We start from the raw sequence: 27,978 nt of genomic DNA on the forward strand, positions 1-27,978 counted from the left end.
TGCCTTCACTTCCCAGGGCTGTGACCTGCTCTTTGAGTTCTGGGTTGCCACTGGTGCTTGAGCAGATGTGCCTTGTACCGCTTTGATGGGCTCTGGCAGAGTCTGGGGGCTAAGTGCAAGTCTGACTCTTTTTGCAGTTGCCTTAAGGGTACTTATTTAAATCCCAGGACACTGGTATTAACCTCTCTCAGAGAGAGGACCTACATTCCCCTCCCTCCAGACTGGGGCTTTAGGCTACTGACTCCTTATTACAGCTTCTTTAGTGGATCCAAGTGTAGTTCAACATTTCCAGAGCTATCCTCCCTCAGGGGCATGAGAGTGACAAGCCAGCTTCCACAAACACAATAATATTTATTTAGAACAAATGTATGACAGAAAAAAAAAATTAAACAATAAACAGCTTACACACAGGCTTACTAGGACATCTTCCACACAGAGCCCTGGCAGGCACAGCACTCCCATTTGCCAAGTCTATTCTTTGGGTCCACTGTGAGATCGACCCTTCTTTCAGACTGAAGTTGTATATCCAAATTGTTTGCCATCTTTCTTTTATCCACAGCATGTACCATTTTCCATTCCTGCCCTCCCTCCATCCCACATGGGTCAGACTGCCACCCTTCCTCCCCTTTGAGTCAGGAGTAAATATTTAAGAGCATGGCTGCAGCAATCTTGGAATATTTCAGTGTCACATTGGTCAGGATTTCTACTCAACTATCCCTGTCCTCTAATAGGCTGGCATCTTTTGCAAGCACTAGATTCACACCCAAGAACATCCTAGAACAAGACAGGCAAGGTTCTTTGGGTAAATCTGGTGTATTTTATTAGACCAGGTCAAATAGTTGGAAAAAATTTTTTTGCAAGCTTTTGGGAACAAACACCCCTCTTCCAGCCCAGAAAAACTGAGTAGAAGAATACTCTGGTCATACCCCTTTTCTTCCTTTTTCCATCTCTACCCCAGGGATGGCATGGAGAAAGGGAGCTCTTCCTTAGGACTCCCAAGAAGCCTTATTTGATGTCCCTCAGCTGAGAAGACTCCCCTGAAGCCAGCCCTGGCGTGGCTGCTTCTTCCCGTAAAACCCCAATGAAGAGCTCCCCCCCTCTCCCCCCCAACACACCCACCCACCAAAAAGGGCATTAGATCCTGTGACAGCTGGTTTTGTGGTTCCTTTAAAAAGGGGTTTCAGCAGAGGCTGGAAATGGGGTTCTTTTAATTAAAAAACAGTCACTTGCATGATTTGCTGTCCTGCAATGTTATCTCACTTCGGACCTAAAGGGAGAACAGCAGGTCATAGTATCATAGTGCTTAGGGTCAGAAGGAACCTAAACAGATCATGAGGTCCGACCCCCTGCCCTGGGCAGGAATGGGTGCTGGGGTAATAGCACCTCAGCCAAATATCTGTCCAGCCTCCTCTTGAAGACCCCTAAGGTAGGAGAGAGTACCACCCCACTTGGGAGCCCGTTCCAGAGCCTGGCAGCCCTAACTATAAAGTAAGGCCCTGAGTATGTGAAAACGGAGTTGTAACAGAAATCTGTAGTTGAAACACCTTTGGGTTTGGACTGGATGGCCTTCAAGGCCCATTCTGACCCTGTGATTTTTTAATCTACCACCTGCAAGCCCTCCAATATTCAAGAGAGTGGACACATCTACTCACCTGTTGCTCTTCTGCAACAAAATACTTTCTAGACTTTTCTGATTAACTCTTACAATGACTTGGGTAAGTGGTGTATGATTTAGCAGTGAGGATACATGTCCCAGCTCAGGGATAGCATGAGAGGGAGAAAAGTCTTGGGAGTCAAACACAAGAAATAAGCCTTCTCTTGGCTTCAGGATGATGAGACACTGGGAAGGAGGTTTAAAAACATGCCAGCTGCTAACATGTTGGGAGGGAACCAGGCTAGGTTGGAACAGAGCAGGACTGTTAATCCCTCTCCGTTCTTCTGCAGAGCCTGCCTCTAATGAACATTAGATAGATCAGAGATGAAAGTATGTTCAGAAAAGGGTGAGGTGGAACCTGCAGCATATCCTAATGCTTTAGATCCAGTCCTGCTCTGAAGCAGATAGTGGGGAAGAGGTTTTTCTCCCATCCTCTCTTCACTGCATCTTTCCTCCCTCCTCCTTTGGGCAACTAAAAGGTACTGCACATCACCACTATGATTACTGGAATGGGGAATCCTGGTTGAGAGGCCAGCCCATACCAAGGAGCAAATCAACTGGGTGCCCACTTTGCCTTGGACACATGAAGGGGCCACCTCATAAGCCCCAAGCCCAATTAGTTTGCCAAGGAAAGAAGCTACCGTGATCCTAGCTTGTTCTCTCCGTGCCCCCTGCCTGCCCTGCAGCTGAGAATTCAGTACACGGGAAACTAATTTTACACTTTCCTTTCAGGCAGACAGAAAAGGGCCCTTTCAGTAACCCAGGCATCACCACCTCCACCCTCACCCAGATAGCACCTTGTAGCAAGCAGCAAGACAGGAGAACAAACTGCATCTTAACAGGAACTGTTTCTCTGTTAGTCTTTAAAAGGACCAAGAGATTGTGATAGCTGATGTCTGATCAGCTCTCACAAGCCAAAGGAGGTTGGAGAGGAGTTGTCTCCCCGTGACATTCCTACCTGGGCTGAAGAAGTCTTGCCGGGAACTGCAATAAGGAGGTTCAGCCAGTGTCTACTCACCCTTTACCCACCCCACCTGAGGCAGTGCCTGTTCGTAGCAGCAGGACATCTCCTTCTCTTTCCACCCAACACCGTAGCCAGGTGGCTCTCTTGCTTAGCAGCCCAGCTCCCCAGCTGCCTTCCCCGCCTGCCGCAACTTCACAGAGAGCACACACTCTCCCAGGGGGTCAAACTTTGCTTGTTTAATGTGCAATACAAAAGGCAAATCTCCCCGGTTACACTGAATAACCAGCATTAGTTCTAAGCCCAGAGCACCCCTCACCCACCACCTCTGGATAAGGCACAGTTTGTTTAAAGTATTATCTCTCCTCAATGTTCCCTCCCTTAAGGCCATGTCTATGGCAGGAGCACTTCGCCAGTATTGGAACAGGAGTATGCTACCTTGGCTAAGTGCTTCAAGCACAGTCCCAGCTATCCCAGCAAAGCTGAATCTTGTTCTGGCCTTGGTAAACCACCTCTAGGGAGCTGAACAAGCCAACCTGGGAAGTGTGCAGTTTTGCAGGCATGCTTGCCTTTGCCCTGTCAGCACAGTTGTGTCAGTCAGGGATCACACCCCATCACTCCCCTGACTTACAAAGCCTTGCTGGCAGGGGTCTTGTAGTGTAAAGCTGGCTGGAGACTCACTTCCCCTGTCCCATAATGGAAGAGAGGGAAAATTGAGCTAAAAGGCACAGGTTGAATCCAGAGGGAGTCGTAATCAAAGATCATTTCAAGAGTTTGCTGAAGGCCCTGCCCCTTCCCCACCACCCCCTTATAAAGGTGAAGCAGCATGCAGCCCCTCCACCCCTTGGATTCAGTACCATTTGCAGTCTCATCCCCAGCCATGAGATTTGGTACCTGGATTATGTGCAGCGAAACCATACGGCCCATGATGAATAGGATGCTGGAGGCAAAGAGCAGTGGAGGGAGGGGGCAAGAGGGGAGAGGAAGGAGGAAGATGTTGCAGATCGTGTGCACTTGTGCAACAAGACACAGTAACAGATCATTACTGTCCACACCCTCCCCCATGTCTTCCCACCCCTGCATCTGCACCATACTTGCCTTCCTATTTCAGCAGAAAACGGGCAAAAGTCAGCCCCTGAGAGTGGAGGCCCCAGCTTTCGATGGAAAATGCAGCCTGTCAAGGGGAGGATGCAGGGTGGCAGCCACTTTCAGGGTGGGTTTACACTGATTTCATTTGGGCGGGCGGGGGGGACAGGGAAATTCTTCTGCTTGCTCTCATCACACAGCAACAACCCCAGTACTCCCCCAATTCATCAGGCAGTGTGACTAGCAGCTTTGCAAACTCCCCACCACAAGTCTGCTCTGTTACATCCCTGAATATGACAATGTTCAACTTAACCCCAAAGCAGCCTAAAAATGGGAAGAGGTGGGGAGTGGGGGGAAATAAGGGGGCAGGGCCCTTCCTCTCCCAGCCCCTGGCAGGAAGAGAGCAGAACAGCACGCATGGCCTCTTGCTCCACCACACCAGTCTGTAGGGTTCATAAGGCAAACATGGTGTCGTCTTCCTTCTCCCGCTTCCGATGAGGGTTGGAGGTGGCGGGGGGCGCGGGCATCCCTCCTGAAGGGCTGGAGAGTGTGGGCAGCTGGTCCGCTGCCTTTGCTCGCTCTTCTAGGAACTTGTCAAATTCTGGGGTGGTGGGGGAAGAGAGGGAGAGAGAAAGATAATTAGCAAGGGGGTAGGAAGACTGAGCTGTTGACAGAACAGCTCCAGGAACAAAAGAAGGAAAAGAACTGGTGGCCCTTACCTTCACTAGTGACGCCCTTTGCACCCTCTGGCTCAGCACCCTGAGGAAGAACAAAGCCATGCTGGGAAGTAGGGCAGATCAGAGACACACAGGGCACCCTGTGTGGATATGCAGGTACATAGCGATGCCCAGCCCCAATGATAACCTCTTGACCCACCCAATACAAACACAAGGCAGTGATGACAGGAGAGCAAAAACACTACACCCTGATCACATTTCCCTGAAAGCTTCTCAGCCAGCTGGCAGGCCTGGTCACAGTGGTCCCCCAAACCATCACCCTCTGCTTTTGTATCACAACAAAGATGCTCTTCCAAGCCCCTTCCTCACTACAGGACGATGAGAGCTTTGGTGACCTGGACTGCACTCACTTGCTCCCCCAAAGTGGTGTCACGGTTGTGCTGCTCAGCCTGTGCCAGCCCTGTTACCTGCCCTCTCCCCTCCATTGGAAGGCAAAGTGGAGTCCAGTACCACACAACAGCTGTCTTCACATGGGCTATGCGCACACAAAGAGCTAAGCATGTGCTGAAGAGTTTTCATAATTGGGCTTCACAAGAGGGGAGGTGGAGCAGCAGCCTAGGGAGGGCTGGGAAAAGGGAGAAACTGGGTGGTGGCAACATGGAAGGGAAACAGGGAACACAGGATGGTCAGTGTTGCAAGGTCAGATGAAGGGCTATTGAGGGGAACTACTTCTCAAGTAACACAGCCCTACTTGCACTTGCAATGGTCCTTTGGTGTTATCTCCAGCATCCCTAAGATTTTGAGCCTCTATAGAGGCCACAGGAGATAGTCCATTGCCTTTCCTGAGAAGCAGCTGAAGAGTCACAAATACCAGCCCAGCTTTGCCCCTCACTTACCACATCAGTGGAGAGCCACTGCTCAATGTCCTCCATGAAAGCAGCCTGGGGGACTGGGATCTGGGGCAGAAGAAAGAGAAGTTTGAGGCACAGGGGAAAGGAATGTTACTCCAACCCAGTCCTGCAGCAGCTCCTGCTCTCTCCCATGTTATGTGTTTAGCACAGCCCCACATCCTCTTAGCTGCCCCTGTCATAGCACATCCCACTGACAGCACCATGGTATCCCCAAAGCACAGGACTTTAAAGGTATCTGGGGTTTCATGGCTGGCACTGTGGCATTCGGATTGGCCCAGACAGATGAATGAACCCTGCCTGGCACTGCTCTGCCCAATAGGACAGCTTTCTGACTTGATGAGATTTAGGTAAGGCTGCTTAAATAGAAAGCCACAATATAGTAGGCACATTCCCTCTGTTATTACTGTAGATTTATATCCAAAGAACAAGAGATTGTCTCCATCCTGACTCTGTTCCACAGCAAAGTTATCGGTCATGTGGAATATTAAAGCCTAGAGCACTGGAAACAACTGTGATGTCATGGGCTTGTCACCTTAATGCCCATGTGAGATCAGAGAGGAAGAAGGGAAGGCCTGGTAAGAAATCTCAGGTCTAATGGCAGACAAACTGCAGTAGCTGACATATCTTAAGCTAACCTATGGAAATGCTACAGAAAGATGCGTTTTGCCTTGAGGGTGGAGATACCTGACTCTTGCCCCATTTTTGGAAATCATTTGTAATAATGAGCTTTCACCTTTGGCCAGTTCCACTATGAAAAGGGAGATGAAATCTAAACAGCTAGGATATTCAGTTTCCTATGGCTGCTACAAAACCCCAGAGCCCTGTCCCTGACAGCAAGCACCAACACCAGCCGAGAGAGGGGCCACTACAGCTGCAAGCAGAAGCAGGGGAAGTTATCTTGGAAGATGTTGTCCCTTAGTGTGCAAAAATCCATGGACTCCACCATGACGAAAATGGCACAGCCAAGGATAGTAGTATCCTGTCTCTGCCCGTGAACAGACTCCTCTAGTCTGGTCATAGTCCCTGAACTGCTGCAATGTCTCCAGGTCAAGATAAAATCCCTCTGGGAAAAGCAGCCCTTGGGGCATGACCATGATTGGGGGCAAAGGGCAAGATTAAGAAGGTTTGCCCCAGACAAGGACACACAAGGGAAATATTTAAAGAAGCCACTGGACAGTACATGGGAACTACCCAAACCAGCCCACACCTCTCTCTGGGCGGTGCCCTGCAGAAGTTGCAGCACAAGAGATGTCCTGTGAGAGCATAGTCACACCGTAGGCAGCTCATTCTTAGGGACCAAACTGAGGCCTCCGCATCAAAAAGCAGGAGCCTCTACTGCAAAGGCGGGCAATTATTTTGGGCAGAGGGCCGCTTACTGAGTTTTGGCAAGCCATCAATGGCCGCATGACAGGCAGCCAGGGGCAGATAAATAACTTGGGATTTAGGATCTCCAGTTTCTGGGTCCAGTCCCTGCAAACATTTCACGCTAGTTACACAGAGAAGGTGGGCAGAGTCCCTGGCTTCTTTACAATTTGTCTCTACCACTAGTCCAGAGCAGGAGCCCTTCACGAACACCAATTTGGTCTGTGTGTCCTCAGACACTTGTCTTAGTATTGCCCCCTTGCCCAACAGCCCCAGCTCTCTCGGCTCTCCACTGGTTGTGGCACATCCTCACCATTCCTTGCCGTACCATCCAGTTAGTGATTGGGGTTCCATCGGTGGAAACACTGGTCTCCGTCTAATCAAGAAAGAGTCTGCACTGAAAGCTGCTATCAAAGAGGGAGGGGGAAGAGGTAGAAACAGATACAAGGCAGGTGGAGCAAGAGAGGAGGGAAGTTCAACAATGTGGCCATGAATCTCTCCTATGCAGATGGCAGAGGACTCGATTTGAGGATCCTCCATAATTCTTCCTCTCCATGACATTTCCAGTGGACTTAGAGACTCCTGTTAGCAGAGAGCAGGTCAATTCCAGAGCTTCAGAAGGACATGCTGAGGGAGATGGAGAAGAAATCTATGCCTGGCCTGACTGACCTACTCAGGAGAACTGGAAAATGGGACATGATGAAACACACCCCTCAGGTACCAAAGCAAGGCCAGACTTAGCTGAAGGTCAACCCTCTTAGACAGTTAAGGACTAGGCTTACAGAGCCTCACAGCTGACACTGTTAGTGGGCAGGGTGGTGAACCCATTACTGGCGATATATGCAATGCCCCAGAGCCACTTACTGCTCCTGTGCTCTGCTGCCGGGCATCCAGGGCTCCAGCGAGCCCTTCAGTTGCATGGGGATCTTCATACTTCACCCTGAAAGAGAGAGGCATGTAAAAAAACCCCAACATATGAGCAGCAGGAGAGGCGCACAGGACTGGTCTCCCTATGGAATTCCTAGATATAACTATTCAGGGCTGCTGACTGCATTACTTCTCTCCTGTTGTGACCCTGAAGACACCCTCCCCCACAGTGCTGAGAGCATTAGATCCAACATTTGTTTATGAACCCCTGCTGGTTAGAAATGCAACAGTAATGGGTCTGCCTACACAGCAAAGTGCATGGATCCTTACAGCCTGAGCAAGAGGTTAAGAATAATAATAGACTGATGTCCTCTGTGGACTGAGCACAGAAAGGAGGAAAAAGACATACGCTGTCTAAAGGGCTACAAATGCTGCATAAGGGTTCACAGCCATACAGAGAAATACAAACAAGCCCTCACCTAGGCAGACCCCTTCACATGTCTCCCCCTTCTTCCCTACAGACACATTTCTAAAAACTTTACACAAGCAGACCATCTACCCCCTACCAAAAATTCCACTGGAAGCTGAAATTCACAGGCCTGTGCACCACAGGTCAGACAAGATGATCAAAACTAAAGGATTCCCTTTGGCCTCATGATCTCCAAGTGTGCCAACACAGTACTCTCTCTTCTCAACAGCTACCCTCCTTCACTAAGTCCTATTCCTCTCTCTCACATATTTACACAAGCAGAGAGACCATGTAGTTCTCTCCTCCTTTTGGATGCTCCTTCTCAAGCAGAGGCTGCGAGTCTGCAGTTACCATTCAATCAAGGGAGGATAGTCCTTGCACCAGGAAAACTGTCCCCCTCAGAGTATGTCTGTAAGTCCTCCTCAAGCTGCATCCATGTTCCTCCTGCAGCGCTGATGGAGCGTCACATGGAGCTGCTCTTGTTGGAGGCCAGAGGCTTGGGCCACCTGCGGTCAAACTTCTCAAAGAAGTTTTCGTCAGTGAAGGGCCCACTGTGGACGATGGCGTTGAGGATGAAATAAAGTGCTGCTATCATGCCACTGATGAGGAAGAAAGGTGTGAAGGGCCTGAGTTGCTTCCAGCACTGCTGTACAAAGGTATTCAGGAGCTGCAAGCCAGGTGAAGGAGAGGAGGATGCCATGGACTTCCTGCTGGTGTCCTGGGTCCAAAAGCAATGTGGGAGTTGATCAGCTCCGAGAGAGGGCGAGGCGGTGAATGTAGGGGTTGCTGACAGGCGTGAGAAGCCTAAGTCAGCGAGTGTAGAGGCTGGCTGGCAGAAAAGCAATTGGAGAGGCGGCCAGGGCAGGCTAATGGTGGGTGGTGAGGAATAAATAGAAGATGCCTCATTAGATGCAACTGGAAAGATCACAAGTATCTTTTCCTGAAGGATCAGATTGTGCTGGAGAGGATACACTTCCATTCCTGCCCAGCTCCCCCGAGGGCCGTCCAATGCGGTGGGGGAAGGCAATGCATTGAACAGGGACCAGGAGATTAGGTTTCATTACAAGATCAGGTGGTGTTGGCTCCAGTGCTTCAATCCCTATCTTGCTTCTATCCACACGGCCCTGCTGCACACCCAACTCCCTCTATTTGACATCAAGTGACCTCCATGCAGCACCCTGCATGAGCCAGTCTTCCTCAGGGGCTGCTTTTGGGTTATAGCCCTCTGCATACGTGACAGCAATTCAGAGCCCAGGGTTAAGATGGTTAACGCTGAGCACTCTCTGCCAGGTGTGTCCAAAACAGGCTGGAACCCAGCCTGGTTTCCCGTTCCCGTTCAGTGCATGTTCAAACACAAATCCCCCCAAACCCAAAGCACACCCAGCCTCCATCAATAGCTGAGGGAGTTCAGTACCAATCAGAAACCCAGCACTTTGTGGACATCCTAGAGACCAGGCCATTGGTGACAACTGCACATTTTCACTCAGCACACTGCAAGCGAAGCAGGTTAGGCAAGAATGGAGTGGGCTTGTGGCGAGAGGATGGCAAGTCAGCCTATGCCCAAGAAGGGCTGTGGTGTAATGAGTCACATTATAGGGTTTACTCTTTTCCTTTCAATGAGGACTGTCCAACTTCTGAATGGCCAAGGGCTGTGTGTTGTGTAGCTCCCCCTCCATGTGAGCTTCCCCTACCATCCCACCAACTTCATGGGCTGTACTTCCTCCACCAGCAGTGGGGGCACAAAGCAGAAGCTGAAGAAAGGAATCTGAGCCTGGGGGCCCCATGCAACCTACATGCTACTATCTGGACAGTCCTGACCTGTATCATCTATACTGGCCATCATCAAACACAGAACACCAGGCTAGACAGACCAGTGGTCTCATTCAGGGCAATGGGATGGCCCGCTATATGAGCCAATGCTGTGTGGGAAGTCAGACTTCTTGCTTCTCAGAAAAAAGCACAGCCCTTAGCCAGCTCCACCCACAGGACTAAAAATCCATCACACTGTGATTCTTAGTAGCCTTATCCATTAAGGAATACCTACAGGAAGTTAATGTTGTGCACATCATAGATTTCACCTCTGCTCCCTTTCCCAGAAGCAGAATTCAAGTCAGACTGGGAAGAACAGGGGTAGAGACAGACTGACTGTAAAGGAAGAGAACCTGCCACAGTCCTGTTGTGACCGTTCAAAGGGATCCGGCACTCCTGTGAGTTATGGGTGAGAGCACAGACTCTCATGTCTTTCAGAGAAGGTGGACAGATTTTCTGAGAAGGCTGGAGCATCCAGATCTGGTCTCTAAAGCCAAGAAGAAGCAAACTGTGGTTCCGTACCACTCCCTTACGGCTTGTTTGTGAAGGCTTATTCTGTTTGTGGTCTGGGCTGCAGAAGCTGGGATCTAGCCCAGGCAGTAATACTACTAGCTAGCCATGAGTTGCCTTTCATCAGCAGATCTTAACTACATTACTAAATGAAGTATCACCATTTCTAGGGATAGGGAGATAGGGAGAGTGAGGCACAAGAAGGTGTAATGACCAGCCCAATGTTATACAGCTGGCCAGTGGTACAGCTGGGAATAGACCCCAGAACTGCTGATTCCCAGTTGCACTTATGCCTTCCAGCAGGTGCTCATGATTTCAGATCCAGGGGGCCCAAGTTCTGCTGTGTTCCCACTGAGAGTATTGTATTAGCCCAGAATTCAAGGAAAGCTCAAGTGCAATTATTCCTGTCCCACATCTCTATCCCTTCTTGCTCAGCCTAACATACAGAGGAAACATATCTGTGGCAGAGAGGTGAAACCTACAGCCACCTTCCTCCCCATCCCCAGGCTCTCATTTCCATCTCCCTACTTCCCCTTTCACCCAAATTCCCATAGCTGAATAGCCGCCACTCACTCTTTGCGCTGCTCAGCCAGTGAGCTGCCCCTGGTCAAGGCAAACATGTCAAACTCATCTTCCAGTTTGCCAGAGGTGTCTAGGGACCGTAGGCCAGCACTGACACTGCCAGAACCTAAACCTACAGGAAGGCAAGAGGAGAGCAAGGTAAATACTCAGCACCATGGAAATCCCACAATTGACAACATAGGGAGTGAAGTGGCACTGGGAAAGCTTGATTCTGAACTGAGCAGGCTAAACTTCTTCTTGGGGTCCACTGTTAGCCTCTCACTGGTAGATGGTGGGAGCCAGCTCCATGGTCATTCAGTAGGAGTGTTCTCAGTTCAGGCTACAGCACCAGCATCACCGACACCCTCACCCTTCAGGACCGTGAAAAGAAAGTGAAGCTAAGCGTTTATCTGAACCACACTGTGATGAGAAAGGGTCACTCTACAACATCACTGCCCCAGTTTCCAGCTCACTTCATAATTCGACAACTTTGTACAAAGGTTAGCAGATGAACACCTGGGCATCTTGAGCCTGAAGAGGTCCCTGCCCAGGAGGGGGACACTGGTTACTTACTCATCCCAGCCAGCTGAGCAGAGAGGTTGCTGGTGGCTTCAGGCTGCCTCACTGTCAAAGGGCCACTAGATTCAAGGTCCACTAAGTTGTTTTCCACTTCATTTGGGACCTTTGGGTGAAAAGAAAAGTCATTCTCTGTTCCTGCAGGCTGGGCTTAGTTCTTACTGATCCCTACCCATTCCCCTGGCCACAAGCTTTCCCTTTTACCCTCAATGTCTGAGCAAAAAATACAGGCTGCCACATCTCTCCCTGTTGGGGGTGACTGTGGTTAGAGTCAGTTCTGAGTTACCTTAGCAGACCGGCCAGTCCGGAGACGCTCAAACCTGCAAGAGATGAAATACAAAGAGTTTCAGTGGCATAAGCTTCCATGGCTGCTAAGCATCTCTAGCAGGCATTCACCACCATCCTTCCAGCTTTACCACTCTGCTTCCCTGAAGGTTGCAGGCTGGCTCAATTTGCGCTTTCATACCTGAGAAGAATGAGGAACCTCATTTGCAAGCTTGATTGCCACCCAGGGTAACAGATCTCTGAAGCACTGTAGGGGTGGTGTTGCAGGAGAAAGGGCAGAGGGAAGGGTCTACACTTCCCTGGAACAACACCCATCCCAAGTGACCGAGGGGCGGCTTGTCTTTCTGATGGGGAAAAGGGAGAATCCCTCAACTAAATCCACAAACTGCCTTTGTCTCCTACTAGAATTACAGGAAAGGTTGGTACAACTGGGGAGGCTTCTACCACTGGGTATTTTCATCAGGGCTATGTGGCCTGCACTGGGGACCTCTGATGCAGTTTGCAGGCAGTTCCTTCCTCCCACCTGTCCTGCCAGTCTTGTGCTGCAAAGGTTTCTCTATGTCCTAGCAAAACTTATACAAAAGCTAAGCATTATGGAGGAGGGAATGACAGCAGTCAAGACTGCTCTAGAGGAATGAGTTTGAGCCTCATTTCAGATTCATGACAGCTGCCTCCAGTTAATCCAGCTGTCAGTGGGTACCTGGCCACTCAGGCTGGGGGATCAAAGGCAGCCAGATGTGATGCTGGCCACGGCACTTCCTTGTGTGCCACTAGCTGAAGAAACTGGAATTCCTTAACTATGCTAGGTTTCAGAGAGCCCTGTGTCCTTTAAGCGACACAAAGGGAAGGAAATAAACCCCCTTGAGCTGGAGGGCAGTGGACTGACGACGTAAGAGAGTTGCCCCAGTTTGATACACTTGGAATGTCACTTTCATGGAAAAATGGGCAAACATAAAATACCCAGGATGGAGAAGGGGCAGCTGGGGAGAAGAGGGAAGAGGAGCAGGAAGGCAGCATGACTGAAGAAGTACCGTTCGTAGCGCAGGAACACATTGTTGAGGTTGTCGTTGACAAGTAGCAGCTCCTCCGTCAGCTGCTCATGAAGGATTCGGGGAATCAGCTCCAGCACACGCCGCTGCATGGCTCTGCATGTCCGGTTCAGCTCCTGCCACAGCAAGGGGGAGAAATCACATAGGTCAGGCCAGGGGAGCAAGGTTAACTCAAAAAGTCATAGATCTGCAGGACTTAATAGCCACAGACTACTCTGTCCCCAGTGGGTCTTCCTCTAGGGAAGGCAGGGGAAGATAAAACCAGGCCCTGTGGGTAGTGGTGAGAGGCTCACCCAGGCAGAGTAAACTGAATCCAGGCCTGTTGGTAACTGGTCTGGTCAGATCTCTCAGTTGTGGAAAGCTGAGCTCAGGCTTCCAGCTAAGCCAGTTAGGGAGAAAGGCCCAGTCAGGAATACAAGGTCACCCCACTGACAGGCTACTCCTTGGCCAGGTAGATTGTCCTGGGCTATTCAGATTAAATTTTCCCCTTGATTTTGTCTCATCTTTCCTTGCTGTATCTACCCCACACAACTTTCGCTGTTCCCCATCATCTATGTGCAACTGTTCTCCTTGTGTGGTGTGCGGGATGCCAGTCAGTTAACTGACTCAGCGCTTGGCCAAGTTTTACCCAAGTGGCTCTTCTCTCCCCCCAGCTCTGGCATCTGCTAGAGATTCCTTACTTGTAGCAGTTCAAGGTCAGAGGGCTCTGCCTGTGAAGGCACCAGCTCTGTCAGCATCTCGGACATCACCTTCACATTCCCATTCACCACTTCCAGCTCACTGCGCAGCTTCCCAATCTATGAATGAGAGAGGACAGGGTTGACTAGCATATGATCTCATACAGCCTGCTCAGGATGTAAAGGAACCACTACTGGAGACTGGACTGACTGCTTGGTCTGGAGTCTTGGAAACTCTAAGCCCTCTAGTTACTATCACGTGAGACTCCATTTGGTCAGGCCCCAGGTGGAGGCTGGGTCAGACCCCAGCTGGAGTACTATGTCCAGTTCTGGGTGCTGCACTTCAGGAGGGATGTGGACAACATCGAGAGGGTCCAGAGGAGGGGCACTCGCATAATCGGGGGCAGCAGGGCAGGTCCTATGAGGATAGGTCACAGGATCTGAACCTGGTCAGCCTCCACAAGAGGAGGCTGAGAGGGAATCTGATGGCCGTCTATAAACTGGCCAAGGGAGACCAGCAGGCAATGGGAGAGTCCCTGTTCCCCCGAGCACTACCAAGAGTAACAAGGAACAATGGCCATAAGCTGACAGAGAGGAGATTCAGGCTGGATATCAGGAGGCGCAGTCAGATCCCTCACAGTCAGGGCGGCTAAGATCTGGAACCAACTTCCAAGAGAAGTGGTGCTGGCTCCTACCCTGGGGGTCTTTAAGAGGAGGCTGGATAGACACCTTGCCGGGGTCATCTGACCCCAGCATTCTTTCCTGCCTGTGGCAGGGGGTTGGACTTGATGATCTCCCTTCCGAACCTACCAACTATGAAACTCTTTACTGCGGATCAAACCGAGACTATCCTCAGTATCTTCTGATACCAGGCCTCAATCTCATCCCTACACTTTATCAGCTAGCCCAGGTGGCTGTAGTGACCTAGCTCCCCCTTCCTAACCAGTGGCTCTTCCATAGAAGAGAGGGAGTTTTATTTCCAAAACAACAGTGTGAGAAGAAGGAAAAAAAAAGCCCCAATCCACAGGTGAGCCTGTGCTGGGCATACAGTTAAAGGAGGTTTCCCTCTCCCACCTCAGTGGCAAAGGCTGCTAATGAGACTCTGAGGAGCAGTTAGCTCATGCTAGGGGACAGTCTTCTAGAAACTGGAGAATTAATTCCTTCTAGGGAAAACAGATCACAATTCAATGTTATGCTGGCTCAATGCGAATGAGGATAGGGGAAAAGGGAGAAACACTTGCCTCTGGAAATTTAATCACTAGGCAGAGTGGACTCCCAAGACAGAGGGAGCAAAATCATTTGATGAAGGGACAAACAGACAAAACTGAGGCATTTGTTATGCACACAGTTGCTGAGATGAAATGTTAAGAATCCCCTTGGGCCCTGTATAACCCAGCACCCCTAATTATCTTGCAGATGCGTCAGGAGACACCATCTCTTCACTAGCCCACTGGGTCCCTCCTACATCATTCCTTTGGGAATGTCACTGCACAGCATTTGGTGACCTCCCAGCTCACTCCCATGGGACTGGGCTCAGTTCTCTGGAGTTTGAGAGCAGCAGGGAGCCTAGGAGCAGCTGCACTAGAACAGACAGCTTCAAGGTGAGGGAATGCTGGGCCAGCACTCTGCTTACCTGCTCTAGCGTGGGTGTGATGGGTGCATCGCTGGGGGTACTTGGCTCTGCTGGCAGAGTCACAGGGTGCAGAATGGACTCCATTCTCTGAGGGGAGTTGGCAGCAGGTGAATTCTGTCCTGATGGGGAGTCAGGGCTATAAACAGTCTAGAGACAGAGCAATGCATTAATAGTACATAAGGGGGGCAGGGAGAGAGAGATTGATTATATTTTTCACAGATGAGAACACAAAAGCAATAAGGTTGGTAATGTTCAAAAAATTCACTGTTTCTTTCCAGCAGCTCCACTTGCTTCTCCCTTTCACCTCTTCCTCCACAGCTGCAGCCCTTTACTACATGGCTTCCACAGCTCCTGTACTACAGGAACAGCTGCTTGACATTACACCGTAGCCCCACAATTATTTGCTATCACAGACCCTTCAACCCACCTTGATCTCCGTGTGCTACAGGCAGCCTCAGCCACTTATCCCCACTCTCATCATCCCCATATAGCAGCAGTCACAGTTTGTCCTTTACCAGAGGCCCTATGCAGGCTTCACTTACTCTCTGTGGTGTATGGATGGGAGACAGCATATCCAAGTCAGTCATGGGAAACTCCAGGCCTTTTCTTCTCAAGTCCTCATAAACAGATACGACACCTGTCAAGTCTGGTGAGCTGCGAAATGCATCTGCCCAGGACTGGGGAGAGAAGGAGACAGTGCATGCTGTAACTTACATCATTTGCCTTTTATTCCAGCATCTAAGGACACAATAAACCAGGCTGGGAACTATGTTCTAGAAGTTAAGTGCTCTGTACTGCCAAGCAAGAGATTCAGGTCCCATTCTTAGTTCTAGCGGCTGGAAGTACGAGGCAGGTTAAGCCCAGTGGCTTCTATGCTGTCAGTCAGCGCAGCTGTATGTGATACTGAAGTTCCACCCCTGTTGCCTTCCTTTTCAAATGCCCTCTACAACCAGCATCCTGTCACATTTTGAATAGAGAAGAAACAAGGGCCCTACCCAACAGATGGGCCTGCACGGCTGCCCTTCCTCTGTCTCACCTGTATAAGGGTCAGCACCTTGTCATGCACAATGGTGGGTGGGTTGTTCTTTGGGAGGATGGTTCTCACCAGGACACCCTCCACGAAGTCATGGCTGGCCACTAGGATGTGAAAGCGGTGGCCACAGTTTTTGACACAAGTCTCCAAGACCTGTGGAGTCAGACAAGCATTAGTTGGTTACAGTTGTCTGTGAGCTGGCCTGTTTGCCTCTCTCCCCCAGAGGGAAAGAGTCACCTCCCCACAGTTTGCCTGTAGACAGCGACATTTCCACATCACAGCTCCCAAGTGCCTCAGAATAGATGGGAAAAAGGGGTCATTATAAGATACTGTCTGGTTTACCTTCCTGGCTGAAGGAGCGGGGAGGCGGAGTTGCCTTACTTGAATTTATGAAGGGTCAGCTGATACATAGGGCTCTAAAAGAAAAATCCCATCTGCTGGTATCCGTCTCCCCTACTCATGCCTCCATGTTCCAAATAAAGTACACAGTATCTACCACGTGCCTTTGAAGTGGGAGCCTTGGCACCACAGTCTCTCCCACACTAGACAGCAGGACTCTCAGGGTACCACCCACTCTGAAGATGCAAGTACCCCTTTCCAGAGCTGCCACAGACCCTTGATCAAAGAAAGACTCCTCTTCCCCACTCCCAGATTCTGAAAGCCATTCACCCAGACTCCCCCTAGTTCTGTAGTTTTTCCCTTTTTAATTGAGCTTAAGCCCAATGGAGCAGTATTGTGGTAACCCCTGGAGATAGGAAAGGCTGGAAGCAGAGAGCCTAAGAACCTAACTTTATAGCAGGATTCCAGTATCTGAGAAAAGGCCTATAGCACTAACCGTCAAAGCCAGCATGACCTCATGGAAGTTTTTGTTCCCTACAATCCTTTTCTTTATGGCTCGGAAGGCATCCTTGGGCCTGCAGGAAAGTCAGATGGAGAAAGGATTACACAGAGAACTAGGTCTGGTAGCAGAGACTACAACAACATGGCTTCCAGGTTCCAAGGCTTTGCAGTTAGCTGGTGATTCTGTCCCCAGTTTCCCTCTGTTTTTGGAATGGCTCAAAACAACAGCAGGTAAGGCAGCTCTGATGGCTCTGCAGCAGAAATGGTAGTTACACTAGCAAGTTTTGCTTCCTGGCACCACGGGCATCTGTACTGACATCACTGACGATCCAAGGTGCAGGGACAGAGTGAGCATGCACACAGACAAGAGACAATGCTATGAGTGGCACCGCTCTTGGATTCACCAATTGGCACAGGACGCAAAACCAGAGGAAGGTGGTGGGAACTGAGGATACACTTCTCTGTCAATGCGAGCCAAAAAGGGACTGGGGTGTGATGTGAGGAAGAAGGATGTTAAAAAGAGATGACTGCAAGAGCTCCTTTCTTTCCCCCACAAATGATCACACTACTTCTTTAGAGAAAGTTTATTCTGCAATCTCAGCCAATATTGGGCAGGAAGAAACGAAGCCTGCGTTTTCAGCTGCAATGCTGAAGGAGAGAAACAAGGTATAACAAAGTTGCTAACACTCCTGCTTTCTCAGAAAGGCTGGATGTGCTCGGCCAGGGTGGTGCTGCAACACTGTATGAGGGCAGGATTCTGGACTGAAGTACACAAACAAGCTGTGATAGGGTAGGGCCGAGGCTGGCATAGTACTGGGTGTCTAAGGGCAGGAATGAGATACACTGGCAGAGCAAAGGGGGAGGCCAGGGCTAGAATAGCCAGTGGCAATGCAGGCCAGGAATGGAGTGCACTGGCCAAGTTGTGTGGGAGCAGGGATGCTGACGGATGGAGGACAAGTAGAGGGAGCACTATACAAAAGGACTGAGGTACATCAGCTGAGCCATCTGGGGCCCAGAACTGAAACAGCATGGGAAGTGGAGGTCAGGGCTATGTTCTGAACTGTGGGAACATATGAATACCTGACTGAAGGGCATGACTGGCAGAGACAGGTGACTCAGAAAAATGACAAGTGGTGTAACTGGAAACTGGGCCTAGCTACTATCACCCTTCAGGGGGGTGGGGGTGGGCAGTGGAGAAGGGCAGAGATTCCCCTGTTTTGGATTTCACTGCTCCCACTGCATGCTGTTCTTGACATTTCTGCAGCTAGAGGGAGTGGCCCCTGAAGACTTCACCAGGTCCCTGGTGCAGGTTATTTACAGGGCCTGGAGCCAGTGTGTCCAGCATGCTCCAGATTTCTGAAGGTCTCATTCTACAGCTGCTCATCAGGGAGAGGGGACCTGGGACCTCCCACCCTGTTGCACATGTCCAATTTATTGTATATGCAAATACCCGAGCACAGAACCCCAGCTGGGCTTGGATAAAGTCAAAGAACTGAATGGTAGGCTGAGATTTTCCGAGTCCCTTAAGTTACCAGTCTGGAGATGGTTAAACTCCCAAAAGAGAGGGCAACAAAGGGACATATCAGGATAAATAACTTTCTTTTGGGAAAGGGAATGAAAATGGCTTGAGCCAGGGTGCTTATAACAAGACCCAATGGCCTGGTCAAAAAACTGCTTGTCATGCTTACATAAAGAATTCTGGGTAGCAACTAATGGAGTCTCTGGCTAAGACAAGTAGCTGTGCTGTATCTACAAGTCTCCCTAGCACAGCAGAGACTAAGAGAGTAGCCAGGGATGTGGTATTTTCATCTCACTCAAGCCAAGGCTCCTCAGGGGATTTTGCTGTACAGGATATATGCTTGTGTTGCTGGAGGCACATCCACACCAGCTCCCTTACCCTTCCTCTGTCTCATTCACGATGTCACAAATCTCCATGTTGAGGGCCCAGTCTTCATTCTGCAGGGATCCATCAGTGGCTTTCTCTAGGAAAAGAAAAGGTACAAGACAAAGATAAGAAAAGGCTCTGGGCTGCTGTTCAGAACCACCCATAAGAAACCTGGACCCACAGGCTGGTGCTTTTCTTTCACTGTTCTGACATGGTTGAAGACAGGAACACCATTACAACCAGAGTAAGTAGGTAACTGTGGGGAGTACGAGGAGTTACAAAGCAGATAATGGGGATGAAAGATGCTATGCACCTAACTGATTTATGCCCTTAATCAACAAGTAGGTAACTGGGGGTTTGTTACAACAGGAGACAAACTGGGATCGACAGCCTGTTATGCAGTTGAGCTATGCCCTTAACCTATATGCCTGTGTGTGTGTGTGTGTGTGTGGGGGGGGGGGTGTTCTGTATCAGAGTTTCCTGTCCCTTTCATTCACTATACATTATATATGTGTGTGTGTATGTGCGTGTGCACACATGCTATCTTCTTCTTTCTCTCTCTCTGAATTGGCACAGTCCAGGGGGAGGCATGACTACCTGACTCCACAATACAGTGTCACTGCTCCAGGAACTATTTCTTTTGCTACTGCTCTGTAGCTACCGAAAGAAAAAAATTGCTATATTGGGCCTGATCCACCTGCCACTAAACCTAGTTTAATTCACATGGAATAATTCTGAATTAGCTCCATACTAAATAAGAGAAGAATCAAGCCCCTTGTTTTTGATGCAAAAGCCACAACAAAAAACCTACCTGCTATTTCATTTTTAAGCTTCCCTTCAAAGGGCACTAAAACATGGCCCTTTGGTCACTATGGTGTATGCAGGGGAGTCAACTGCAGGACTGACTGCATCAGGGCAATCCGAATTCCTCTTTGACCACGTCCCCTTTAATTTAGAGTTTCTGAGTGTGCTATGCTGTTATTCATGGGAAAGAGTTGAGCAACAAGCTGTTATTACCCAGGGTTACTAGGGCCTCCACCCTGCAATCAGCTAAACCACAGGTCCACCCCACACTTGGTGATGGGATCACCGCCTAGGAACACTGCCAGCCTGCAGATAAAAGCGAATATCATGGCAGGCAGCTGGGGCTCTCTCCATTGCAAAGTCAGGGGGATAGAAGCAAATGGAAGATAGCGCACAGAAAAACATTAGGGAACATGCAGGCTCTTTACCTGCCCTCCTGTCTTCCATAGTGTCCATTGATCATATGGGGCCAAGGTTTCAAAAGAGCACAGGCCTGTTTAGATACCAGATGAAGGTTCAGGTTTTGCAAAAGCCTGAAACACTGAAGTGTTCTGAGCATTTTTGTGAAAACCTGGTCCTGGGTGTCCTGGCTCCCCTTCCTCTTCCCATTCAGAACAGCCCTCTTTGCCAATCTGCCTTCTCTCCCTATCTTTGAGATACCTGCTCTGCTAATAGAGCAACACCTAATGATTTCTTGCTCTCTCTTCCCCTGTCTCATGTAGTAAGTTGCCATGCAGCCCTGCCTACTGGTGATGGAATAGGAAAAGACAAGAGGAAAGAGAGATGGATTAGGGAAGACTTTAGCTCTAGGGTTGTCTGAAACTATTCCTACCTTACACAGTTCTCTGCACGTTGAGATACAGTACCACTATCTCAGGGGAGGGCAAAGTGCAATCCACTGCACACTCAGCAGTCCAGCTCATTGCTACCTTCACCTTTCATACAGATATACTTCTCATGGAAATGATAAACCCAGGCAGGCCATTTTCTACCATAGTGTATGGACAGACCTAATGGTCTTGACTCGCTACAGGATCATGCAGACTTAAGTCAGATCCAAACATGTGATACATGCTTCAAAGGGGAAGGAGGCCATCACTCTAAGCTACCGAAAGGCAAATTTGTTCATACCCACACTCCAAAAACCAGGTCAACTGCACGCTGATGTTTAATGCAGCCTTTGGGCCTCAATATGCCCCACCTGACTGGGCAAAAAGTGGGTACCCATGGATTCAGCTGGGCTGCTAGCACAAGGTGGAGGCAGGCAGAACAGGGAACAAGAGGCCACAGAAAACCATTGTAGCAACTGTGGTTTTCAAAGTTATGGCTAATCTGCTGAACTGAGGCTCTGTGCAGCCCCCTGTAGGCTCCTTGGTAGGTCAAGTGATCTTTTACCCCTTCAGGAATGAATCATAAACAAATGGTTCCTTAGGACATCCTCTTTACCATCTCCTCTAACACGCCAGTCAGCACATCCTGCCCACTACCAACCCAGCACAAATGCCAGCATCACCAGAAGTTCCACTGCACTGTGTCACCTTCTGCACTGAAAGGCATAAGTCACACTGCCCTTGCTACGCTGGAAAGACCTTGAGCAAGACTAGCCTGTTTCGTCCTCCCCACAAATCAACAGATCACGTGTGGACGGGGCGGCTGGAGAATCCTTGGCAGCAGGAGAAATGGGATGGTGGGGTGGAGGAATGGTGGGGTGGAAAGCTGCTCCTAACCATGAAGACTTCCTTTCAGTTCAAGGGTTCCTCTGAGCCTCTCCCTTCAATATCTTCCCTCAACAACCCTGACCAGGATCTGTAGGCACTGTGCCCCCACCTCCCTGAGCCAGATTTCACAGGGTGACTTGTAGCACTGCTTGTCCTACACAGACAGGCTTTCAAGGTCTGGATGGTGTTTACTTTTCAGGAAGAAATGCAAACCAGCCCCACACGCTTCTCTAGCCCAGCTCCTCACTTACGAGGAAGACAGGACTCCAAGCAAGCAACCGGAATGGACACAACCGGCTTCCCTACAATCAAGCAACAGGCCACTGATTCTGGCACCCCGTCCAACAGCAGCCAGTGACATGCTTTGGAAGGTGAAAAACTTGACCAAAAAAATATCAAGGGATGCTCAAGACTCTGAGCGGTGCAAGACTGATGTAGCCGTGATAATCCAGAAATGGAGTGAGAGGCAAGGACTATCACAACTATAGCATCGCCCTTATACAACCATAACATGGAAGAAAGCAAAAGTCTGATAGCACAGAGGCAGCAACTGGATACATGGACAATATGACTGCAACTGTGACAAAGCACTAGAAGGCTATACAGGTGAAGTGCTGATTTTAAAAAGGCCATGGGAGAGCTGGGTTAACTCCCTTCTAATGCTTCTCTGTAGCACGGCACTACCCTAGATTAATAAGAGAAGCTGGAGTCCTTCCTGAGAAAGGAAATCCTCATCTTTACCCTTCAGTTGGAGCTTGGGGAAAAACAAAGTCTACTTATTGGTCACATGATGGATCAGGACGCCAGGCCCTGCTTCAGAAGCTGTAATTAGCATATGAGCTGTCCACAGCTCATGCAACATGATCCTGGGAGCCCAGCCATTGCACACAACAGCAGCAAGGTTTTAAAAACAGGAGTTACAAGAGCTGGAATGTAACTGGCCACTGATTATTTCTCATGGTAGGGGTCACTGGTACACGCAAACCTGACCAGCCGCTGAACATGGTGATCTGACAGCATGTCTGCCCTGCAGAAACTTCAGCACCGCTTTATTTTGGCAGCAAGCCCGCGTCCAGGGTGTGGCAACGTTGGGGTTCATCTTACACTACTGAACGCTGCGAACCTGGATTGCTTTCCAGGCCAGTCAGGTTAGTCCAGATGTCTAAGGCTCTGGCATGCTCCCAACTTGTCCTCTTACGTCTTTCTACATCAACCTGCAGTCGGTATCAGGGATGAAGTTAACAAAGAATATTCCTTTCAGCTGGAGTTTGGAATGATCCTACTTAATCTGGCTAAGTTATCAAAGCCAGTCCTGTTCTAAAGCTCGGGAGCTAATCCCAGACCTGGGACGAGTGGTACAATGGATTTGACCCAGTTCATACTGTGATAGAATCTGACCTTTCTTCCTTTCCCAGCCTATTGTCTCATCTTCATAGTTGGGGAGGGCTTGTTGATGGATTTATGATGCCATCCAGCCAAGCCTGTGGCATATAGTAAAGACAGCAGGGAAATTGAGGAACTCGAGATAGAAGGCACCAAGTACCCTCTGTGACATCTGCCTCGCCTCCTCACCTCAACCCCCCCCAAAAATAAAACCAACCCTGTTTGACACTTATCTTGTTGGGATCCTTTGACCCCAGCTGACTTCCTGCCCTTTGGGCAGGGGGCTGGACTCAATGATCTTCCGAGGTCCCTTCCAGCCCTAATGTCTATGACATCTATAAAACCTGTTTGCATCCCTCTCCAGCCAGTCAGCCTCCAGGAACTTCTCATCTCATAAACACCGTCCGCTAGCAGGTTAGAGTCTACCATCTCCTCCTCACACCTTATCCTGTGTCCTAGTCCATGACCCCTGCCAGCATTCCCTATAGTGCTTTATCCTTGCCAGTTTTGAATAGCTTTGCAAAATATCAAGGGCAAGCTATTCCCGCACACTTTCCTCTGAGCTGGGGGTGAGCCGCCTTTCATGGAATCACGACTTTGGAGATCCACGAGAAAGCAGCACCAGAGACACAGCACCCGAATCCAAGTTCTCCCCACCTTCTTTTGTACCTTGCAATCCCTGCCCATACCTTCTCCTCTGGTGGTGGACCGTGGGAGAGGACACACAGGCGCAGGGAGGACTCCACAGTTCAGATGTGAGCTGCATAATGGGAGAGGTTTCCATTTTACAGACAGGGTTGAGGACACAATGCAAGGCTGAGGATCCACAGACACATTGCTTGAATACAGCAGAGATCTGTCCCTTGCATTTCTGCCTACGGTCTACTCCCATCAGGCAGCATCGCTTTTTAGGAAGCACATGTCTCCTCAGACAGCTCCTGCTCTCTGACTTCTCTCTTCAGGGGGGTGTGGAGGTGTGGTCATAAAGGAACTGTTAACACTTATCTCAGCAGCAGCAGCATTGAAGTGTTAAGGAGGAAGGGGCTGCTCTCTGCTTCTTTAGCCTTCCCACTCCTGAAACGCCAATCCCACAGAGCCAGGATGAAGGGACTATGAGGTGGTGGGCTAGGGAAATAGTATGTCATCTTCCCTTTCTTCCTTATATTCCTTGCAGGGGCTTAGGCATGTTTTATTTGTATTGGCTCCCTTCTTCACACCACAGCAGTGGGCCCCAAAGCTTCTCTGGCCATTGCCCATGCCCTTTCCCTTAGTTTTCCCTGAAAAACAGATGCTTCTCTGCTTCCTCACTTCTATCCCTATTCTCTTTATCCTCTCCATTATCAACAGCAGACCTTTCCTACCCCACTCTCTGCACAGACGTGGTAATTTTCTTTAAACTCCAAATGTCAGGGCCCAGGGCTGGACAGTATCAACAGTTCCCTACTCCTTACCCTCAGGCTTCTGGGTCTTGCAACTCATGGAGAGCTTCCTTATATTAATGTGTTTTTCCACAGTAGGATTGCTTGTAGTTATTAGACAGAAGACAGTGCAAGGTGGCACCTTAGAGACTAACTCGCCTGTGGGTGCCAACCAACTTTGTCCAAGAACTACATAGCATTTGATAGAAAGCCCAGAAATCCTCTCTGACATACAGAAAATCCATACAGTTTATAGTCTGAGTGTTTTTTTCTGGGGATTAGGAGGTTTTTTTCCTGGGCAAACTTTCCTTTAAAAAAAAAAGTTCTAACCAGGTCGACTGGGAAAAGCCTGTGGGATATTACATGACAGAGGCTGATCCTGTGGTTAAATCATATGATCAGAAGACAAGAGAATCCAGCTCTCAGTAACCAACTCACTCTGAGACACAGGTCAAATCATTAAGGTTCCCGTCACCCCTGTTTCTCTGATTGCAAAATATAGAGGACACTACTATTTTCTTACTTCAAATTTCCTACCTTAAGCGGGACTTGAAAATCTTTATGAGCTTTCCAAATTTTATTCCAGGTTCAGGCACCCCATGCATGCAAGCCATTTGTGTTATAAACTAAAAAATATCTTTCTTCTCAAGGTGTTTTATAACTTTGTATATCACGGAGACACATTGACACACTTCACTCATGTTGCCCTTTAGGGAATTGCATGATTAGCCTTCAGGCTGTAGACAGGCTGAAACAGTGGCCCTAAATTGGTCAAGACTTTGGGGCTCCACTGTGTAGTTGGGTTCTGTATCCAGACCATTGATCTGCCATGAGACTCTGGGCAAGCCACTGTCTGTGCCTTGGGTTCACTCAGCTGTCAGGTGAGGTTAATAATATTTATTCTTGTCACAAGAATTTTGTGAGGCAGAACTCCAAAGAGGGAAAGCACTCCCACGAATGGCTCCTTGCTGTACCCTATCACTTCTGATAACACACAACCAGGTGCAACCCAGCTTCTTCTTTACGGTCTACAAAGCTTCCACTCTTGTGGGCTCTCATAACCCTTCTTCTCCATCTGACAAATGCAAGGCATTGCCAACACTGGGCTCTCTTCTCCAATTCTTCCGTTACCAGCCCTGACTACTCTGATCTCTTCCCCTTTGTTACTGGCGTTCAGCTGCAAACCCTTTTTCCCATCATGAGCAGAGAGAAGCTGCAAACAATCTGGTTACTCTTTTGATCAAAATATCTAGGGGTAGGGAAGGGAGTGGAAACCACCAGCATCTAGAAGCGAGTAAAAAAAAAAAAGCAAACCAGACCAAATTCCGTTCACTCCAGGAAGCAAAGGCCATTTACTCTAGAAGCATCTGCGAGAATGCTCCTCCACTAAACAGAGTCCGTCTGCATGGACAAAACACACACATACACACACACAAAATCACACCCACTTTTTCATCCCTGAAGGAACATGCCCTTATGCGATTAAGCCAAACTGATCTTTTCCCCCACATTGTGTGCCCAGCTGCTGCTCATCCTCCCAGTGTGCACCATATCTCAGCACTGCTCTATTAATATAGCTTGTGTCATTCTTTGAACTCTTCGAAATGACTGGCACTCATAAAAAATGAATGTGGGGGCAGGGAGAACAACATTTTTGAGGTGTAAAAACAAGACAACTGCCTGGGTGCTCAACACTAGCAATATGAGTGCATGTCTGGGGACATGTGCACAGCTCCAAATATGCTCCACAGCACAGACTTTTCCCCTGCTGGGAGAGGATGAGACCAAACCTATGACTAACGTTAGTCATGTTGCTACTGGAGGGCATTGAGATATTACAGTAATGAGGTCTGAGTAAGCAGCTGATTAGGACAGAATGTCATGGCAAGGCAGGACTAGGAAGCTCACTGGAAACTTTTGGTGGGTTAGGAAGAAGGGTAACAGAGGGTTTTGGTCACTGGGGAAAGCTGAGAAGAGAAGAGAGAAAAGGGCTGGTGGGGAACATCTGTAAAGGGGGAATGGACACAAATGCTCTATGGGGAAAGGAATGCAGGTGTCCATATGTATAGGATGAACATGCACTTCGCTTGTCATTGGTTCAGTACCCAGTGGCTTCAGAGAGTCAAAGTCTGCAAGGTGTTAGGCAGTCTGACCCAAAACACTGTGGAACAGAAAGGCTGAGAGAGAGAGGGGACCAGCAATCAAGGACAGAAGCAGCTGTCAGAAAGCCAGTCTCTGAAAACCTAATTCCCATTTTACACACACACACGATATGCAGAAAGACCATACATGGCAAACCATAGGAGAAAATATTACCTAACCCCTTTTAAAACTTCTTGGGAGCACCCCCCTCCCCACCCCGTCTCTCCTACCCTTTTTTGTATTTCAGCTCCAAAACAATTTTCCATTCTTGTCTACAGCTTCTTTGTGCCCCTTCTCTTTAGAGTAGTACCTCCCTGTTCTTCTCTCAGGTTAAATGACCAACAGGACAACAGGGAACGCTGTTCTCTAAAGTTCTGCAAGGTCTCGGATTAGGCCCAATCATTCTACCTCCATGCTTTCGGGCTTAACTGGTAGCTCTGACTCCCTGCCTTACTAGAGCCTTTATGGGGCAGGGGATAATGAGGGGTCATCTTCCTAAAAAACCCATGGTGGTAAATCCACTCTGAAATAAAACCAACCCCCATCCTGCAAACAGCTGAGGCAGGTGCCTAACTCTTGTAGCAGAGATCAATCCGGCCAGAACCTGTGCAGCACAGGGCTGTGCCATCCACATTATAACGCTGATCTGTGCCAAACTGATGACACGATGGACACATGCCCAGTCTGGCCCGATTGCCATGAGTTTTGCAGAAGCTTCCCAGCCTAGGGGGTAATTCTGTGAGGAGCTGCTGGAGGCAGGGGGCCGTGGCAGGGGAGACGGCACTCTGGGGAGGGTCCTGAGCCCTGCAGAGGGGTTTCTGGTGCTAGGGCTGGGGGGGGATACAGGGCACTGCTCCAATGCCAGGCAAAGGATGCACCACCCACCCCTGTACCCAGCAGCTGGTTCTGGATCTGCAAGGAGACAATACCTTGGGGGTAGCCTAAAACCTAAGGAGTGAGAGCGAGGGGACCTGCTCCATGCTGGAAGCAAGATACAGCCTGCACCCAAGGGTACCCACCACACCTCCCTTCCTCCAGGGACACCCCATGCCTCCCCAGCCAATCAGGGAGCGGCTTCTGGCTCAAGAAAGTCAGGGGGAGGGACGCATGTCAAGCAGCCAATTACTGCCCCGCCTGCCCGCAGGGGATGGGGCTCAGGTCGCGGCACCTTTAATGCGGGAAACTTTCCCCGCCATCCACGACCCCCTCGCGCGGGGATCGCCTGGGAGGGCGGCCGCCGGGGTGAAACGTCGCTGGCCCCTTCCTATTGGTGGCAGCCTGCCGTCAATCAAAGCAGGATCACTTCGCCATTGGCTGAAGTCGCGTCAACCCCGCCTTAAAGAGGGCGTAAGTCCCAACCCGCTCCCCCTACCACGCACCTACTCGGCGACTATCGCGGTCACTTTCTGGGGGTGGGGGTGGGGGCAGGGTCGGGCTGGTTAGTGGACGAGTCCAAATGTCAAGGGCGTCGGAGGGGGCTCCGGGCCACACTTACCGATGCGCTGCCCCACGGGGGAGCTGAACGGGTTTCCCAGCAGAAACTCCATCGCTGCCGCCGCGCAGCTCAGCAGTCAGCTGACCGCCAGCGCCCGTCACGTGAGCGCCGCGCGGCGGAGTTGGGAGCCCAGCCACCTGTGACGCCAACGGCTGCCGCTTGTGATTGGCTGG

The 27,978-nt window shown here is 49.7% G+C and overlaps 1 protein-coding gene across 2 annotated transcripts; it reads right to left on the reverse strand.

Moving 5' to 3' along the window:
- Positions 1-331: 331 nt before the first annotated feature.
- Positions 332-27,952, reverse strand: TOM1 (target of myb1 membrane trafficking protein). 2 transcript variants are annotated; one of them, XM_090043134.1, is made up of 16 exons: positions 27,806-27,952; positions 18,858-18,942; positions 16,956-17,034; positions 16,124-16,273; positions 15,630-15,764; positions 15,088-15,234; positions 13,458-13,574; positions 12,760-12,893; positions 11,730-11,763; positions 11,441-11,549; positions 10,880-11,000; positions 7,516-7,591; positions 6,965-7,027; positions 5,275-5,334; positions 4,421-4,460; positions 332-4,302 (listed from the first exon to the last, which is right to left on the reverse strand). In XM_090043134.1, exons 1-16 carry the CDS (start codon positions 27,855-27,857, stop codon positions 4,154-4,156), a joined length of 1,551 nt encoding a protein of 516 aa, XP_089899260.1. In that variant the 5' UTR covers positions 27,858-27,952; the 3' UTR covers positions 332-4,153. The 2 variants fall into 2 exon arrangements, with proteins under 2 accessions (XP_089899260.1, XP_089899261.1); XM_090043135.1 differs by lacking the exon at positions 6,965-7,027.
- Between the last annotated feature and the right edge of the window lie 26 nt (positions 27,953-27,978).

This window comes from Crocodylus siamensis, chromosome 4 (genome assembly GCF_052110815.1).
Source record: "Crocodylus siamensis isolate JL-2025a chromosome 4, ASM5211081v1, whole genome shotgun sequence".
Classification (NCBI taxonomy): Eukaryota; Metazoa; Chordata; order Crocodylia; family Crocodylidae; genus Crocodylus; species Crocodylus siamensis.